General features: G+C 39.0%; 2 protein-coding genes across 2 annotated transcripts; both read left to right on the top strand.

Annotated features, from left to right (window-relative positions):
- Window positions 1–1,316: 1,316 nt before the first annotated feature.
- LOC124101664 (putative zinc finger protein 705EP) lies at window positions 1,317–9,781 on the top strand. Its single transcript, XM_046457770.2, has 4 exons — window positions 1,317–1,710; window positions 6,073–6,199; window positions 6,833–6,931; window positions 7,857–9,781. The coding sequence occupies exons 1-4, from the start codon at window positions 1,660–1,662 to the stop codon at window positions 7,868–7,870; spliced, it is 291 nt and encodes a 96-aa protein (XP_046313726.1). The 5' UTR covers window positions 1,317–1,659; the 3' UTR covers window positions 7,871–9,781.
- On the top strand, window positions 7,886–9,781 carry LOC124101662 (zinc finger protein 239-like). Its single transcript, XM_046457766.2, is given in 2 exon segments — window positions 7,886–7,923; window positions 8,036–9,781. Coding segments are annotated over 2 exon segments (975 nt in total). The 3' UTR covers window positions 8,973–9,781.
- Window positions 9,782–18,264: the final 8,483 nt, after the last annotated feature.

Below are 18,264 nucleotides of genomic sequence, written 5' to 3'. Positions count from 1 at the left end.
GGTGAGTTCTCCAGACAATGGGATGGGAGCCTCCTTGATCACAGTGAGATAAACCCTCTCTCTCATGGAATTTGTGCAATCACAGCAGCATGTATGGTCTCTAAATTGTATTGTTTCAACAGGGACTTCTCCATTCTTACTCTGATTATTAGGAAACCATTTCCATATGTCTTGAATCTAGGTTATAATCTAAATTTCCTCTTCCATAATTTTGTATCTTGCTACTATGAACAACCAATAACTAGTGATTATAAATTTAAATGACTCATCATTCAAATGGAAATGAATTCATATATCTGTAATCCTTGTCATTTGCAATGTTGAGAAAGGAGAATTGCAAAAAAAAAAAAAAAAAAAAAAATCCTGAGAAATGTACCAGGGTCTTCAGTAACTTAGTGAGACTCTGACTCAAAAGAAAACTACAAAAATTACTAGGTTTGTGGCTCAGCAGTAAGAGTCTGTTGGGTTCAATCCCCAGTATGAAATATCAAATACAAAAGGCTCTTCTGATTCAAGTGGTAGATGTTTCTTTTTTTCTAGCTCCATTCTTATGGATGAACTGAACTATGAAAATCTTGCAAAGCTGGGTGTTTGTTGTAATCCAATTATGTCAAGTTGGATTCTCCATTAATATCATTGACATCGGTTCCTATTGATTTCTTGTGTACTGTGTGTTTAAATCTGTTCTCATGTACTATAGATTTGGTCTCTGCTTTTATCCCTGACATTGCTAGAATATAAAAGGCACTAGGGAAGAACAATTCACTATGTCCGGCATTGAGAAGAACAATTCACTATGTCTGGCATTGACAAGAGGCATATCCCCTGCATTGGATAGAGGATTTATCCCATCCCGAACACTGAGAATTATGAGGTCATGGGGTCATGGTTTAGATATGAGGTTCAGAAGGCTTGCATGAGAGACAAAGCATGAAAGTTAGAGGTGAGAGATTGGATTATGATAACTTTCACCTAATCAGTGATTTAAAGCCTTAAAGGGATTAACTGGGTGGTGACTGAGGGAAGGTAGGATGTAGCTGAGTTTTTTAATCACTCAATGCATTCCTTTGGGTTTTTATTTTGTTTATGTAAGTTTTCTCTTTTGTTTCTTGCTATTATGTCCTGTCCTGACTTCTTTTTAGTTTTCTCTACATTTTTCAGAGTTGCATTATATTTGTACACGATGATGGGATTTGTTGCTCCGTATTTGTACATGCACACAGTATACAACATAGAGTGGCCAATATCACTCCCCAGCATTTTCTTAGGCCCCTGCTGCCTCCCTCCCACCCCTTGCTCCTTTCCTCTACTGATCTCCTGTCATTCTTGGGACATCCACACCCACTCTTATTTTCCTCTCTAGCTTCTGCCTATGAGAGAAAACACAGGACATTTAACTTCCTGAGTTTGACTTATTTCCCTTAACATACTTGTGTCTAGTTCCATCCGTTTTCCTGCAAATGACAGAGTTTCATTTTTCTTTCTAACTAAAACCCCCCTGTGTAAAGATACCACATTTTCTTTGTGCAGTCATCTGTTGATGGACACCAAGGCTGGTTCCATAGTTTAGCTATTGTGAATTGTGCTGCCATAAACATGGGTATGCCTGTGTCACCATAGTACAATTACTTAATTCTTCTGCAACCAGGAACCAAGTTCATGTTGAAACATGCTGGGAGGACCGGGAATTCCCAAGCCTGCATCTCAGTGGTGAGGAATGCCTCAAACCCTACCTTGATAGAGAGGATAAAGAGAGACTCCTCCCTGATGTCTTCCTAAGGGACCTGAAGGGAGATGACAAGTTGTACGAATACCCTTGCTGACATCACAGTGATGTGTCACTACTCCTGCTATGTCATGTGGATCAGTGAAACTTTGCCTACATGAGTGACTAATTAAGAATCACTAAACCAATTGTTAGTTTCTTCAAAACTGCTCTATAGCTAGGTTGTTTTTTTCTGAAAGTTAACTGTATTTGGATATATGGTGTGAAACGAGGCAAATTCAATCAAGATAATTGTGTGCATTTACCATTGCAATATGATCAGTACCCTCACAACAGAAGGAGTTTGGGGAAGGGTTGGGAGCAGCAAGACTATGTAGAGACACAGGGTGGCCAGCCTGTACAAGGCAGGAACAGTGGTCTCAGAAGAAACAGGCCCTGCAGACATGTTGATATCACAATCCTAGCCTCCAGAATCATGAGAAAATCAGTTTGTTTTTAAAGCCACTCTGTCTCTGTCTTACTGTTATGAAAGTTATGAAACTCTTATGAAAGCCCTTTCAAACTTGGTGAACTAACACAATAATCTTAGCAGAAGGCATACTAATCTTTTGAAAATATGGATGAAATTAGAAAGTGATTTTCAACAATTTTGAGAAGAAAAATTTTGTGGATTATAAAATTATGGCTTATTTAGAAAAATATATCAGATTCTAAATACTTTGAAAGCCAACAGGAGTTGATTCTGAGTTTAGTCATGGATGGACACCCAGTCAAGGGTTCTCAGATGCAGTAGAAGAAGAGACACATACAAGCATTCCCCTGCTACAGGGGCTGGAGGAAAAATGTGGGAAATGGTGTAGCAAAGACCACATGAGCTTGATGAGTGTGTGTTGAAATGAGTAAGAACATAACAAGTTGAGCAGTGATAAGAAAAAGAGGATGGGGTTTGGGTGGTGGGGTCAGTGCACTGGAGGATCCTGAATGGTTGGGTCTGGGAAAGGAGAGTGAGCTTGATAAATGAGAAGGAAGGCCGTGCCCTGACAGGTAGGGCTTGTGCTCTTTAACAGCAGAGGCACTATCGCAGTTCAGCTTAGAGGTTGTGTTGGTGTGTTCAAAGACATTGTGCTCAGCCAAAGGGAAAGAAAGGGAAAAGTGTTGCGTTTTTTCAGTTGGATAAATTTATCCAGTAGGATGAATTTATCATCTAAGGAAGACCATGTAAATCTTTGTTTAGGTTTAAATGATGAATTGCCCTTTAATCAACAGGGTTATGATAAAACCCCAATATTTGAAAATTTGTAATCATATTTAGTATATTATTGGTGCTTTTTTTTGTTTTGCTTTGTGTTTCTTTGTTTTGTTTCTTTGTTTTTCATTGGGATAAATCTCAGGGAAATCGTGTCATGGAGCTACATTCCCAGCACTCTATTTCTTATTTTTCATATTTTGAGAGCAGGGATTGAGCACAGGGATGCTTAACCCCTGAGTCCCATCCCCATCCCCAGCCTATTTTGTTTGTTTGTTTGTTGTATTTTGAGACAGAATCTCACTTAGTAGTTTAGAGCCTGGCTGTTTCTGAGGATGGCATTGAACTTTGGTCTTCCTGCCTCAGCCTCCTGGGTGGCTGGTCTTTCAGGTGTGCATCATGCTCCTGGATTTTTCTCTTTTTTCAGTGGAGGCACAATAACATGAGTGAATTTTAGTCTTCATAATAAAAAATTGTAATTCCTCCACAAAATTTATGATATGTTGATGGATAGTAGTAAAAGTCATAATTACTCCACAAAATTTATGTTATGATGATGGATACACTACAATTTTAAATATCTGTCTCATATGTATGTATCTATAATTAAAAACTGATATCACAACTGATGATGGATGGATATTGAACAGGATTTCAAAAGTTTCAACCAGCACATTAGCAAATGACCAGACTAATCAAATAGATTTCATCCTGATCCCAGTCATCATCTATGAGCATCATTTCTGAACATCCTTAATATTAATTAATGTGACCATCCCTGACACTCCCACTAGGACCCCAGTACTTAAGCTGATTTGGATAAATGCAACTATAAGGGCTGGATTGCCAGGATGATGCCATTGATTCCTCAAAATGGAAATCCACTTGAGTTGATTCATGCTTTCATAATAGAGATCCTGACTTGACTGCTCCTAAATCCAGGAACAATAGATCTACCTCATGGGTGAGGGAGGGTTGGCAGGGAGTGAGACTCCAAGGGGACACAATTTAACTTAGAGAACCACTGCTAACAAATAGAGCAAAATCAGTGAAATCTGAGAAATTCCACAATGTTTCCCTAGAGGTGGAAACCAAAGTCTGCATGTTGGTTAAAAAAGTGATATTTCTTCAAAATCTAAGAGCATTTTATAACTCTGGACCCGTAATTGGGCAATTCACATGTGAAAATCAAGGTTTTCTATTTATATGTAAATGCATATATGGAGGTTTAATTTCTTCATTTTTGTTAGCGATCATGTTCACATTCTTTTGAATTTTGGTTTTGGAATATGAACCGAGTACTGCACCCATAACATTTGGGCAATCTGAATTTTCCTTGTGTTAGCACTGCATTTTAGACAAAAGAATGTCTAGGATTCATGAGAGAGGAGTCAGGATGTCTTCTAAATATGTTGAATATCATGATTTTTCTTCTTTATCCACAGTATTTTCTGAAAATTGTTTGGACTGTGTGTGAGTGAAGAGGAAGATTGCAGAAAGCAAAACCATGACTATGAATCCATTAGTGGTTGAGCAGTGAATGGCTTTTCTATTGAAATTTTCCCCCTATTGACAGAGATGCCAAGTCTTCAGTGCAAGCAGGAGTTAGTCCTGTACCCCACAACTCTGCAGTTGTCACCATGGGTCAGGAACTCATCAGCAGGCAACTGATGTCCTTCCTGTTAGGACACCACTATACCATGGTACCATTCCTGGCTGTGTACTTCCAGAAGGAATGGGACATATTGAATCTCACATTTTGCCTATGACTCCATTTGAAATAATTACTGATTAATGATGTTACTTATTGCAATGATGTTTGGATTTTGGTGAATTCAGGTGAGGGAAATGAGTGAGGAGTAGAACCTCACAGCCAAACATGGAGGCAGATATTCTAGCACATGAATTCTGTTGACACAGTGCCACAGGCATTCAAGTAATACTGAGAAAAAAATAAAAGACCTAGGCTAGAGAAGGCATGAGAAATAATGGGGTTTTTTTGCAATTTTAAACTTAGAGTTTTATGGAATAAATTTCAACTTTTGATAACCCCCCTAAAAAAACCCTAAATTAATCATGATCATTTGTATTTAAAATTTTGTTACAACTTACTAATAAAATATTCCTTCATATTTTCTACTGTAAGTTGTTTACGCCAACTTATATTAACCTAATTGATGTTTGTCATTAAAATATACTATTAATTCATATAGTAGACAGAGCAAATTTTTTGAAGAACTGGATACATGAAAACTAATAAAGGAACAGAGAAATGAGATCAAGATATCAGAGAGACATTGAAAAGTAGTGTTTGGAGCTCAAGAGAGAATTGAGGATGAGAGTTGTAGTATAGGGATGGTTGCTGGGACTCTGCCTCAGAGTACGTCTCAGAGACTGTGCCTTGTGCTGCTCAAATGTCTGTCCTTAACCTTATTCTGACCTCCTTGGTCACATTGTGAGAAGAGTGACTCTTCCTACTGACACCAAGTTATATGCAATTTGTTCAGTTCTCAAAAATTCTGGAGATTGGTTCAAGAATGTCTGCATTATTCTGCTTATAGGGTTATAGTTTAAACATGTTTTGAAGATATAAAGAAATTCATTGGCCTTTTAAACACTCACATTACTAAATATTTTACTGATGAGGGATATAAGATACCTCTTTGAGAAAATGACTATTTTATACATAGTCAATTTTCAAGATGACAAATTAATGTTAAGGTTGGCCTGGTGATAATTCTGGAAAGTTACTTAAATAAGTGGGGATTTAAATTTTAGTTGAAAATGTTCAAGTGAAAATTTTATAATAGCATGATTGAAAGTTATTCTTACCAGTCCTTAAAATGTTTTTCATGTTTCATGACTCTCTATCATTCCATATTCCTTTACTATAAATTCTATGAATTCAATCAATGCATGTACATTCTGGTTTTCTGAAAGTAAGCAGGTTGGGAGCTGAAAATGAATAGGCTGGAGCCTTTAACAGTTTGATCTCCCTGCAAACCTAGTTTCCCCTATGCCTCATGCTGTCCTCTCAACCCTTCTTTTGTGAAATTGATCTCCTTGCTCTTTCTAATCTAGCTTGTCAATTCCGTTCTAGGAATTGATGTCCATTGAAGATGTAAGCATAAGTTTCACCCAAGAAGTGTGGGCCATGCTGGACCAATCTCAGAAAATGCTACACCAGTCAGTGATGCTGGAAATCATTAATCATCTAGTATCAGTTGGTAAGTCCATCAATGATATATATGAAATATGTGAAAGTATACCTATTTCTTCAATAACAGTATCTGGAATAGCCTCTCTATTCATTTCCAATCTTCATCCTGATTTTCTCATAGAACTTATAATTACATGCAAGAAAGCTGCTTTTATTTATTACTTTAATCACAACTTATTTTACTCCACACTACAATATGGTCCACACCATAATGTTATGTATTCATTAAAATTAAATTATACATAGACCCAATATTTATAAATAATTATACTTATATTGTCACTGTGCAGGAGGATTGAATACCAAAACAAGAGAATTCTGAACATTTTTGTGTGATTATTTGCATTCCATTTGAAAGTAATATTTAGTGGAGAGATGAAGTACCTGAAAAACTGCTGATTTGGCATTCTTTGAATGTCATTGTGAGCATGTGTGTCCTTCAGTCCTCCCTGGTATGGGAGCATTCTATCTTTTATTCGACTGCAGTGAGGGAACTTCAATATTTTCTCTGCTAAATAGTTTCTACCAGTGCCTTGGTTCTCTATTGTTGTTAAGTCATCTTCATGGCATTTTCACTAATGCACATTTCTTGGCAGAAATGCTAAAATCCAATGGCTTTTTTTTTTCTTACCATGCATAGGGTATCTGCTCTGCAAATCAGATGTGACTTTGTATCTGGAGGAAGGAAAAATCCTGTGGATGGGAGAAGGGACAGGATTTCTCCCAAGCCAGAGTCCAGGTAAGAGACCGAGACATTTGTGATTCTACAGAGATGGGTGCCCAGCCAGTGACTGAGCATGGAAATATTATCAGACAAAGCTGTGAAATGAATGTGGTTGTCTAAAATATAGTAGGGGACTATGGGACAAAATTTCTCATGTATAACATAGTTCCTTTTAATTTAAATTCAAAATGTTTCCTCTATATTTATATTTTCATTGAGAGGAAAACCTGTTAGTGTATTCTTTAGTCAATTTCCATGTCTCTTTTTCAGATTTTCTCCTTTAAATTTTATCCTCCATTACATTTTTAACAATAATTCTATCTTGATGTTTTTTATAATTCCCAATGTTCTATTTTTCCAAGATATATATTTTTTTATCTAAGCCATATCCTCCATGAAAGAGTCAATGATGAAAAAAGACATTCTCATGAGATTGCTGACTTTCAATTTTGTGTCTCTGAATTTCATGCTACCAATTTGTATTTCCAACTCTTCTAGGGACGGAAAATGAATATCAAGAACACTAATTATGTAAGTTAAAGTCCTGTCTGTGGAATAAATTAGTAACCGAGTACAATTTGATGGCTGTCATTATGTTGAGAATACACAACTTCTGTGTCAAAACATCTGTATAGCTTGCATTCTGGGAGAAATTAAAAAGATTCCAAATGCACAAGCATTTCTCATGTAGCTATTTGAAATATTGAAGACTATAAAGTTAATCAGAGCCCCTTTAAATAAAATACTAGTAAAGGAAAATACTCGGCTCACCTGGGAATTATCTACAATGTTCATGAAATTAAAAGTAAAAAGATTTTCATTTTCATATTACAATGGATTGTTCTAATATTCTTGTGTAGAAAAATTAAGATTCTTATGTATAAATGTTAAGTTTACATGGAGACATCATTAAGAAATGTTCATCTTTTTTACAAAACAGAAATCTCATGTTAAAGAGGATTCCTTGGAATGGAGAAAAGCAAGGAACCCCTGGGACAACAAACACTGTGCATGATCCCTTGCTAACAATTTGTATCTTGGTGAAAACAAGAAAAATGATCGTGTCTCATGTGAAGGGCAAGAATGTTTGAAAGGACATAGGAATTGTTTATGACCTAGAAAATGCAACAAGAACGACCCTGGAGAGATACAATATGAATGTCGTCTATGCAGCAAATCCTTTAATCAAACTTCTGATCTAAGCAGACTCAATGAAACTAGAACAGGGGAAAAGAAGCATGAATGTGGTTTTTCTGAGAAAGTCTTCAATTACTGCTCTCAGCTTAGACAACATGAGAGAACCCAAACCGGTGAGAAACAAAATGAATGCCACATGTGTGGGAAAGCCTTCAGGAAGACTTACAACCTTAAAATGCATAAGAAAGTCCATGCTGGAGAGAAACCATACAGATGCCATCCATGTGGGAAAGCTTTTTGTAAATTATACAGCCTTCAAATGCATGATAAAATCCACACAGGAGAGAAACCATACAAATGCCAGGTGGGTGGGAAAGCCTTCAGCAAATCAGTTCACCTTAGTCATCATCAGACAATCCACACAGGAGAAAAACCATACCAGTGTCAATTATGTGAGAAATCCTTTGGTCAAACATGCTACCTTAAACTTCATCAGAGAACAAACACTGGAGAGAAACCCTATCAATGCCACCTGTGTGGGAAATCCTTCAGTCAATCTTGTTACCTTAAACCACATCAGAGAATCCACACTGGTGAGAAACCATATGAATGCCATGTATGTGGGAAAGCCTTCAGTCTATCATCTAGCCTTAGACACCATGAGAAAACACATATTGGAGACAAACAATACAAATGTCACCTATGTGGAAAAGCTTTCAGTATATGCTCTGGCCTGAGACAACATGAGAAAACACATACTGGAGAGAAACCATACAAATGCCCTGTGCGTGGGAAAGCCTTCAGTCAATCATCTGGCCTCAGAGTTCATGAGAGAACACACACCGGAGAAAAATAACATGCATGCCACTGTGTGGCATACTCCTTGGCCATAACCCTAGTATTGAAAAATGAAACATGACTTGCCTTGGAGAATAGCCACTGGAATGTCACCTGTGTGGAAAGGCCTCTCTTTAAGACTCTAACCTTAGAAAATATGAGCCATATCAATGAAGAGAAACCTCATGAGTGACATCTATGTGGGAAAGGCTTCAGTCAATCTTACTACCTTAGACTGCATGAGAAAATCAATCATAGGAATGTCAGCTGTTTGAGATGTATGTCCTGCCAATGTTCTGCATGTAGGAACCCATGCTGGAGACAAACTTCAGTTCTTGTAGCATATATTCTAACCTGATATTACAAGATATAATGACTAAATTTTTTTCTTATAGTTCACATATTTTTTCTCCTACTCATATTTTTTCATACTACCAAATTTGAAAATTATCTGATTGTTAACCTACCTTCTTTCTGATATAATACTTTAAGTTATAAATGTTTTTCTGAATGCTCTTTGTCACAGAGATTTGATATATGAAGCCTTCTTTATCACTTTGTTCAAAGCACTGTTTATTTACTTCTTGTGTGCCTTCTTCCTTGACCTGTGAAGTACGTATAGGTGTGCCATTTCATGTTGAAGGACCTGGTTTGTGGTGATGGGGTTCTATAGATCTTAAGGTGATTGATTTCTAATATAATCAGTCATGCATTAAACACAGTCTGCATGATTTTAAATGTTTTAAAAGGCAATGGAAATGCTTAAAATTTAAAACATAAGATTGAATTAGTTACATACATGTCAAAACTGATCAAATTGCATGCTTCCAATATATGCATTTTATTGTTCTTCAACTACTTCAATAAAATCATGAAAAAAATGTGAAGAAACCTTCAATTGTACTTGTGAAATCTAAATCTGAGCACCCCATAACTGAAGAACACCCTTTAATCAGTATGAAAAAATTTGAAGTAATTTGAATCCTCTCTTGGCATACACAAGTTTCTATAAAATAAGCCATATGAATTATGTTTGATTTAAAAAGTCATAATATGTGATCTTTCTTAAATGGAATTAGCTTATTTTAAGAACTGTCAAGGAAATAATGTAGTAGCCTACAATTTTGAACCCTCAGCTTTCTTTTTTTAAGAGAGAGAGAGAGAGAGAGAGAGAGAGAGAGAGAGAGAGAGAGAGAGAGAGAGAATTTTATTTTTTAGTTTTCAGTGGACACAACATCTTTGTTTGTATGTGGTGCTGAGGATCGAACCTGTGCCACACGCATGCCAGGCGATCATGCTACTGCTTGAGCCACATCCCCATCCCCAACTCTCAGCTTTCAACCAACCAGAGTGTTTGACAGGAAAGTCATATTGACACTATCCAGGTCCTAGACAGGGTTTCCTCAATCCCATGTATGTTCAGAACCAACCCCACCCCCTTGTATTCCTCAGGAACTTCTTGATCTTCATTTACATTGCTTCCTTTGTGTCCATTGGGGAAATTTTCAGAATGAAGTATTTTTTTTTAATTGCATTTTCAAGGATTTCACATTCAAGTTTAATGTTCTCTCATCTCTCCCTTTAATCTGGTATTTGCAAGGGTGAAACAAGGTGAATGATTGAATTTCCATTAATAAGTTACAGTTGTACTCTTGTTACTCAGATCAACAATAATTACAAACAGAAAAACACAATTTTAATGTGTGAGACATAATGAAACAAAAAGTTTGGTTTGAATGATAATTTCCCCATGTTCTTTGAACAAGAAAACCTATTTTCATTTGTGCTGGAATTTGTGTAATATGTAGAAAGTCTTTATTACGTCACCAAAGAGATATATTTGGTAGTTTTTTTTTTCCTTTTTCCTGGTTTTCACCAGCCTCAAAATCAACTGGCTTTAGAAGCTACAGACGGAATTTGTTTCACATGATTCTCTTTCTCAGCCTGTTCTCCATCTTTTTCATGTAAATCATTTAAATCTTGTTTGGATGTTCAATTTATGTTGTGAGCTGTTAGAGGGAAAAGGGGAAATTATCTCTGGTTTGTTTCTAATTATGTGCAGCACATTGCCACAAACTTAACGGCAACACCAATAAGATTCATTAAGTCATAGACTCATAGGTCAGAAGTCCAAGTCAGAGCAGGTTGGATCCTCTGGAAGCCTGTCACAGGACCTCATGTAGGTGCTGGCTGCATCATGATCTCAGTGGGGCCGGTTGATCCCCTCACTCTCAGTCTTTCAGGAGGATGCAGTTCCTCAGGGTTGTGGTGCTGTGGACCTGAATTTTGACACCATGGTTTTTGTTTGCTGTCATATATCTCCTTATATTTTGTGAGAGTTTGCAGATTTGGGTGTGTTTGTGTTTGTTGCAGTGTTTGATTCTTTGGGCTGGCTAGACAAGCACTATACCACTGCACTGAATCCCAGGCCCACAGTTGCTTCTTCTGTGCCTGAAGGAGGCCTGTTCAGAGTTTGGTTCTGTCTGCAATCCTCCTATCACAAATAATAGATTCCTGTTACACCACTCAGCTTTTCAGGTTCTCTCAGGTGCCTTCCCTTTGATTAGCTCACGGTGTCTGTAATTGTATGAGCAAACTACCCCCCTCATTGCCAGTTTTTGTGGCTGTGAACAAAATATATGACAAGAACAACTTATGGAACAAGTATTTTGTTTTGGACTCAGTTTTAGAGTTTCAATCTGTGGCCACCTGACTGCAATGCTTTAGGCCTGAGGTGAAGCAGAACATCCTGGCACAAGGGCATGAGAGAGAAAAGATACTCTCTAATGACAACCAGGAGCAGAGAGAGTGTGGAGCCAGGGATGAGGTGCTTATTCCCCAAGGGCATTAGGGGACTATTTCCTCAACCTCTGGCCCAACTTCCAAGTTTCCCTCCAGTAGAAGTAGTAGTAGATTTATATTTTAAATCTCATATTTCAAATTATTGGTCAATCAATTTACTGATCAGGTCACATCCATCTCTCCTAAGGTAATCATCTCACCTCCAAAATTTTGGAACATTTCTAGATTTCTAATATGAGATTTTGAGGAAGACCTCATTTCCAATCCATAGTCCTGAACGAGAGAGCAGAGTGAGGACAATGATGGTGAGTGAGAGCCACATGCAGTCTCATCAGACAGGAGAGCACCTTGAAGATGAAGCCATGTGTGTCAGTACCTTCTTAGGCTTTAATTCCACCTTTGGATGTTGTTAGGTGCAGGACAGGCTGAGTAAGCTGTCTGCAGGACATGCCAAACAAAGTTAGCTGCAGGATCACCTGGCTTCTCTAACCCTCCATCTGATTCTTTATCAACTGTTTACTTCAAGCCCAAATGCCCAAGCCCCTGGTCAAGGCTGAGCGCTTTGCCCCCCTGCTCAAGGCTGAACATGTAGCCCGCTGCTCAAGCCCAAACACTTAACCCCCTTGTGTGCCAACAAGGCAGCTTGCAAACCCAGAGACACCATGAGATTTGGGCTATAAAAACTCCCTCCTGCCGGGCCTCTCTCTCTCTTGCTCTCTCTCTTGCTCTCTCTGTCTCCCTTGCATGCATGCTCTCTTCTCTCTCTCTCTCTCTCTCTCTCTCTCTCTCTCTCTCTCTCTCTCTCTCTCTCTCTCTCTCTCTCTCTCCTCCTCTGTTTCACTGCTGCAATAAAGATTTCTTGGTCACTCCAAGTGTCGTGGTCACTTTCCTTTCAGATGTAATTTGGAAAATCTTTTAAACAGGATGATATTGAGGAAGGACCAACTTACAACTCTGCAATGATTCAACATTTGTTAACTCATAAAGGAAATCAATACAATCTCCACAAACAGTGTGGACCATCACCTAGTGTCAACTTATATCATAATGAGCATCAGAAAAAATCATAAGTAAGGCAAATCAAGTATGCAGGATAGGGCTTATAAAGTGCTGCAAGCCCTGGAGAATGCTGGAATGAAGCTATTTCAATATCAACTAGGTGGAAAAAACTTTATTCAAATTTAGGATCTGGGAGAACACAAGAGACCCACACAGGAGAGAGACTGCATCAAAGTAATTTTGGTGGGAAAGGCTTCAGTTATGTTTCTGACCTTAGATCCCATAGGGAACTCATGCTAGAGAGAAACCACATAAATTCCATCTGTGTGGAAAAGGCTCAGTCCATTATGGAAACTTAGCTGTAAGGAGAGAACACACATTAGAGAACCACATGATGGCCATATGTGTGAGGAAGCCTTTAGCTATACTCCACCCTTAGACAACCCTGGAGGGATGCTATTCTAGGTGTAAAGCCTTTATTAATACCACTGGCCTCATAGAACACTAACACTGGACAGAAACCATATGAACATCATCTTCATGGAAAAGGCTTCAGTCTATCTTCTCATTCTAGATAGCTAGAGAAAGTTCACACTGGGGAGAAACAAAATGAATGTCACATGCATAGGAAAGCCTGAGTCAATCTTCTAGTCCTAGAAAGCATCACAGAGCTGGCACTGCAGAGAAACCACATGGATGTCATGTGGGCAGGAAAGCCTTCAGTGCATCTTGTTTTTGGATGTGGTGCTGCAGGCCAAAGCAAACTGCTGTCTGTGGTGATTCTGTTCCCTCCTGCAAGGACTCTACCATGAAAATCACTATAGTTACCCCATGGTGAAAAGCCGACAACTATGAAATGTGTACCTTATCAAGTTGAGGGGGTCTCCTACCAATGGGTTTTCAACATCCCAGCATGGTGTTTGAGTTCATTCCTCACACTGTGCTTTTGGAACATTTTGTTTCTTCACTTTCAATTTGGCACTGTTGGGTATTGATATGCACATGGGCAGTAGAAATAGAAATGACTTTTTCTGGGTAAAACATTGGGGGTGGGTCCAACTTCCAAGTGGTCATACTACAGCACCCACAGATGTCCCAAACTGCATCTATCACCAAAGTCTCCAACATGAGGCTCTGTATCAAGTCATGTTTGCAGTTCTCACAAGACTTGCTTGAGATATGGATTTGTTTGTCATTTGTTGTTTGTTTGTATGTTTGGGATTGAATCCAAGGGTACTTAACCACAGAGCCAAATTCCCACTCATTTTAATTTTTCATTTGAGTCAGAGTCTCAATAAGTTGCTTAGGGCCTCACAAAGTTGCTGTGGCTCACTTTGAATGTGGGATCCTCCTGCCTCAGCCTCCTGATTCACTTGGATTATAAGCATGTACTGCAATACCTAACTAAGATGTGGATTTTGAAAAAAAAATGTTTAAAGTTTGGAGAAGGAAACACTTGCATAAACAACATAAGAATCTTCCAGTCCTAGACAGCAGGAGAGAAAAAATAAATGAATTTGTCATATGTTGGAAAGCCTCATTCAAATCTAGTCCTTTTTGTCCTAGAAAACATGAGAGAGCTCACACTGGAGAGAAAGCATATGAATGTTACATGTGTGGGAAAACCTTCAGTTAAATTTCTATTTCTAGAAATCATGAGAAAATCCATACTGAGGGAAAACCACATGAATGTTACCTGTGTGGGAAAGCCTGCAGTTGGTATTCTAGTCCTATACAGCATGAAAGAGCTCATGCTAAAGAAAAAACATATGGATGTAATTGTGTGGGAAAGGCTTCATTTGATCTTATTGCTGATAATAGCTTCAAAGACACCACACTGGAGATAAACCATGAGAAAGTCATCTGTGTGAGAAATGTTCTTGCTAATGTGCTACTGCTTTATGACATGTGAAAACACACACTATAGAGAAAGATAAATGCATGTAGTATATTTTGTTCAAACTGGATTCCACTGACATACTCCTGGGTCAAGGGGTATGTTCTCGGGTCAGTGCACTGCTGATAAGACAGAGATCCCAGAGATCATCCAGACATCCCCCAGGGTAGTCACTGGGACAACAGGGATTAATTTAATCCTACACTTCTATTACAGCTCACTATAGATACATGCATATCAACTCATGTTTTCCTAGAATGGACTTCATGTAAGACCCTTTACATGCTGATTTACTGAGTGCCAATGTTAATGTCAATTTACTTTCCCATAATTCACAGAGTCAATATCTTTGTGTCTGTTTCCAGCAGTTGGGGGTCTCAGCAGATTCACCCACTCCGCAGCTGGGAAGGCTTCTATTCACTAAGTGCAGCCTGTTCCCTCTGTCTGCGTCCTCAGGACAAGAGTGCTCTCTTAGTCACCTGTGTGTGATGGGCGTGGTCTTCCCTTCCATGGAGTGTCTCACTCCCACAGAGTGTAATTGGCTAGTGTGATTTTGAGGGCACTCTGATGGCTGAAGAGTTTTGGAGACAAGTCGAGGGTCTTACCCACTGTAAATAATCTCCTGCAGTAGGACTTGGTCTTGTGGAGTGATTTGATTCAATCGTACCCACCTTCCATGTTACTGAGAGACATGCAAATCCTCTTACAAAGCACTGGAAATGCCACATCTGAAAAATATACAAACCACAGTCACATTGTCCAGACCAGATTAGAACAGATCTCCCATGCAGAAGAGACATGGAAGTGAAGTAAATAAGTGCTGCCCAGAGGGGAAAAGGAACAGGGCACCTGGAGGAGACTCACCTTTAGACAGGATCAGGACTCTGCCACTTCCTCCCAATTAGGTGGCTGCTTCCCCTGGGGTCTCTTGGAAGATTTCTGGAGTAGAGCCTTCTTCTGCTGCTCCTCTTCCCTGTAGAACAAACAGTGGCAATTATTTGTATTCAAGTGGAAAATCAGAATATAATGTCCTGGTCCCATTAAGTGCTTGGTGATACACATATTGAAGCCTTGTGACCTTTGCTAGGTCTGTGCCTTCGCTCACGTCACACCCTATCACTAACCTCAGGCAGCTCTTCTCATGGTCCATCTAAGAAGATTCATATATTCTTCATTCCTTTTGTGTCTGTGATGTGCCAATCACCTACAGGTGCTCTGACCCCTCCCCATTACTGATTGATATGAGAAAAAATTGAGCTCCTAGGCTTGGCTTTCTTCTATGGAGCTCTTGTCTATTTCTTCTTTTTTTAAACATTCATTTTTTGTTGTAGTTGGACACAATACCTTTATTTTATTTATTTATTTTTACATGGTGCAGAGGATTGAACCCAGGGCTTCGCACATGCTAGGTGAGCCCTCTACAGATGAGCCACAACCCTAGACCTCTTGACTGTTTTTCCAGTTTTTCTGTAATTGCCTGGAGATGGAAGTGCAGTGGTGTGGAGAAGGAGAGACAGCTAGCTTGAGCTGCAGTGCTGGAGGGAGACTACCACACTTCCAATGCTCACCTTTGCATGGGTCCTTCTGTCCGCAGGCTGGTTAAAGTCCCCTGTGTTCTGGAGATTTGCAGGCTTTTTGGTGCCTGGTTCTTTTTCTCCTTTGGGCCCAAGGGTTGTGGGGAAAGTGCCCCATCCCAGCACTTCATTGGGCATCTTCTAATCCTGGCACTGTGTCCAAAAGACCCACAGTTCTTTCCCTTCACCTGTGGGTGGAAAATGAAATTCTCGGTGTATCAGCAGAACCACAGCCATGGCTCCATTACCAAGAAAGGACAGATTTTCTAGTCTGAGTTCAGTACTGCATTTTTAGGAGGGATTCAGATGAGGGACCTATTGATTACTATGCTATTTGAGATTCTAGGGTCATTCCCAAAGCAGAGACTTGACAGGGGCACTAGTAGGAGGAATGGAAGATCCTGAAATAGAGGATATGGAGTCAGGTTTCAACAAATGCACGACATCCTGGCTGGATATGACACTTATTTGGAGGTACAGTGGACTTTGGCAGCATCTAAATGGACCAGTTGGCCTGGTGACGAGTTCCCAGGCTAGGCCCTCAGGGGACTGGGATGGACAAATCAGTTGCAGAGACAGAAGCCTGCAGGATCTAATCCAGTCTCATTGATCCATGTCACCACATGGCTCTCCACATACCCAGGCCCCCACTTATCTGGGGTTCTCCTCCTCTGGTGGGGGAGCCCTGGAACCCAGTGCTGCCTTTCACATTCTGGGTTTCATGGGTCTGTGTGGCTGAGGCTGTGGGGAATGACACATCCACTGCCTCATCTCCTTGGAGTCAGGTCTCCCTTCCTCAGGGGCTTGCTTTTAGAATTTTCTGAATTTCAAGGAAAATAATAGAAAAGATATCATATTCACAGAGAAACAAATACTTTTCCCCTGTACACTGAGAAGAACTCATGACCACAGAGTCAAGTCTGTTACCCACAATGTGATGTCCCTTTGCCAGATGATTCTATATTTCTTTTCAAGAAACACTAAGTCTTTGAAAAGTGAACGGGAGAAATTTTTTAAAAAATGTTGCTAAACTAATGGAAATGGGATTATAATATAGCAAAATTTGTGGGATGCCACAATAGGGAGCACTAAAAGGGAAGCTTCTAGCAGTGAGTGCCTAGTTATACATATACATTTAAATACATATATGTGTGTGTGTATGTGTGTGTGTGTGTGTGTGTGTAATCTCCAATAAACAGACTAAGGAAACACCCAAATCCAACACAGTAGTACAAATGAAATAATAAATATCACAAAAGAAAGGAAGTGAACACACAAGAACAATGATACATAACACAAAGAACTGTTGTGATGAAATAATAAATAAAGTTGAAAAACCTTTTGCTAGAGGAACCAGAAAATATAAACAAAAATAACAGGGGAGAGGCAGGTGACCTGAATAAATTAGAGATGACAGGAGACATTGCAACTGACACCATAGAAACTCAGAGAATCCTGAATCCTGAGGAATTCATAAAACTCCATGGTGCTTTTATTAATATGAACCTATAAAACCTGTAGTAACACTGTATAATTCAAAAGGTGTAAAGCAAGTCATATAACCAACACAGGAAAAATTACCCTGCACGCTGGGGAAGGAAACCAGGAAGATGCGGCAGCGCCGGCACCACAGCCCAGGCCACCCACTCTGGAGCCCTTAGTTTGGGCAATGATTTAGCAGATAAAACTACACATGACATACATATTTTCTCCATAATAGAAGAAGCTATAAATTTTCATAAAAGATTCCATGTCAATGCTTATACTTTACAAAAGCATTTTAAATAACTAAGGAACAAGCCAGACAAATAATAAACAATGTCAAAATTGATTGACCTTTTTACCACAAGTTTATCTTGGAGTCAATCCTAGAGGACTGATACCTAACCATATTTGGCAGATGGACATCACACACTTGCCACAACTTGGAAAATTAAAATATTTGCATGTTACAGTTGATACTTCTTCCAGATTTTTGATGGGCTCCCTTCATGCCAGAGAAAAATCTAAAGATATTATAGCTCATTGCTTACAAAATTTTGCCACTGTGGGCATTCCAAAACAGTTAAAAACAGATAATGTCCCTGGCTATACTTCTACCT

The sequence above is a fragment of the Marmota monax genome, unplaced genomic scaffold, assembly GCF_021218885.2.
Source record: "Marmota monax isolate L192 unplaced genomic scaffold, Marmota_monax_Labrador192_F-V1.1 WCK01_AAM20220418_F8-fsc00938, whole genome shotgun sequence".
NCBI classification, from domain to species: domain Eukaryota; kingdom Metazoa; phylum Chordata; class Mammalia; order Rodentia; family Sciuridae; genus Marmota; species Marmota monax.
This window is presented reverse-complemented; position numbering and strand designations above follow the sequence as displayed.

What these genes read in the sequence shown, in the direction of transcription:
- LOC124101664 (XM_046457770.2), top strand. Translation starts at nt 1,660, where the DNA reads ATGTTGAAACATGCTGGGAGGACCGGGAATTCCCAAGCCTGCATCTCA. An exon ending in CCCAAGCCTGCATCTCAGTG is followed by an intron (nt 1,711 to 6,072) that starts GTGAGGAATGCC and finishes ATTCCGTTCTAG; the next exon opens with GAATTGATGTCCATTGAAGA. An exon ending in TAATCATCTAGTATCAGTTG is followed by an intron (nt 6,200 to 6,832) that starts GTAAGTCCATCA and finishes TACCATGCATAG; the next exon opens with GGTATCTGCTCTGCAAATCA.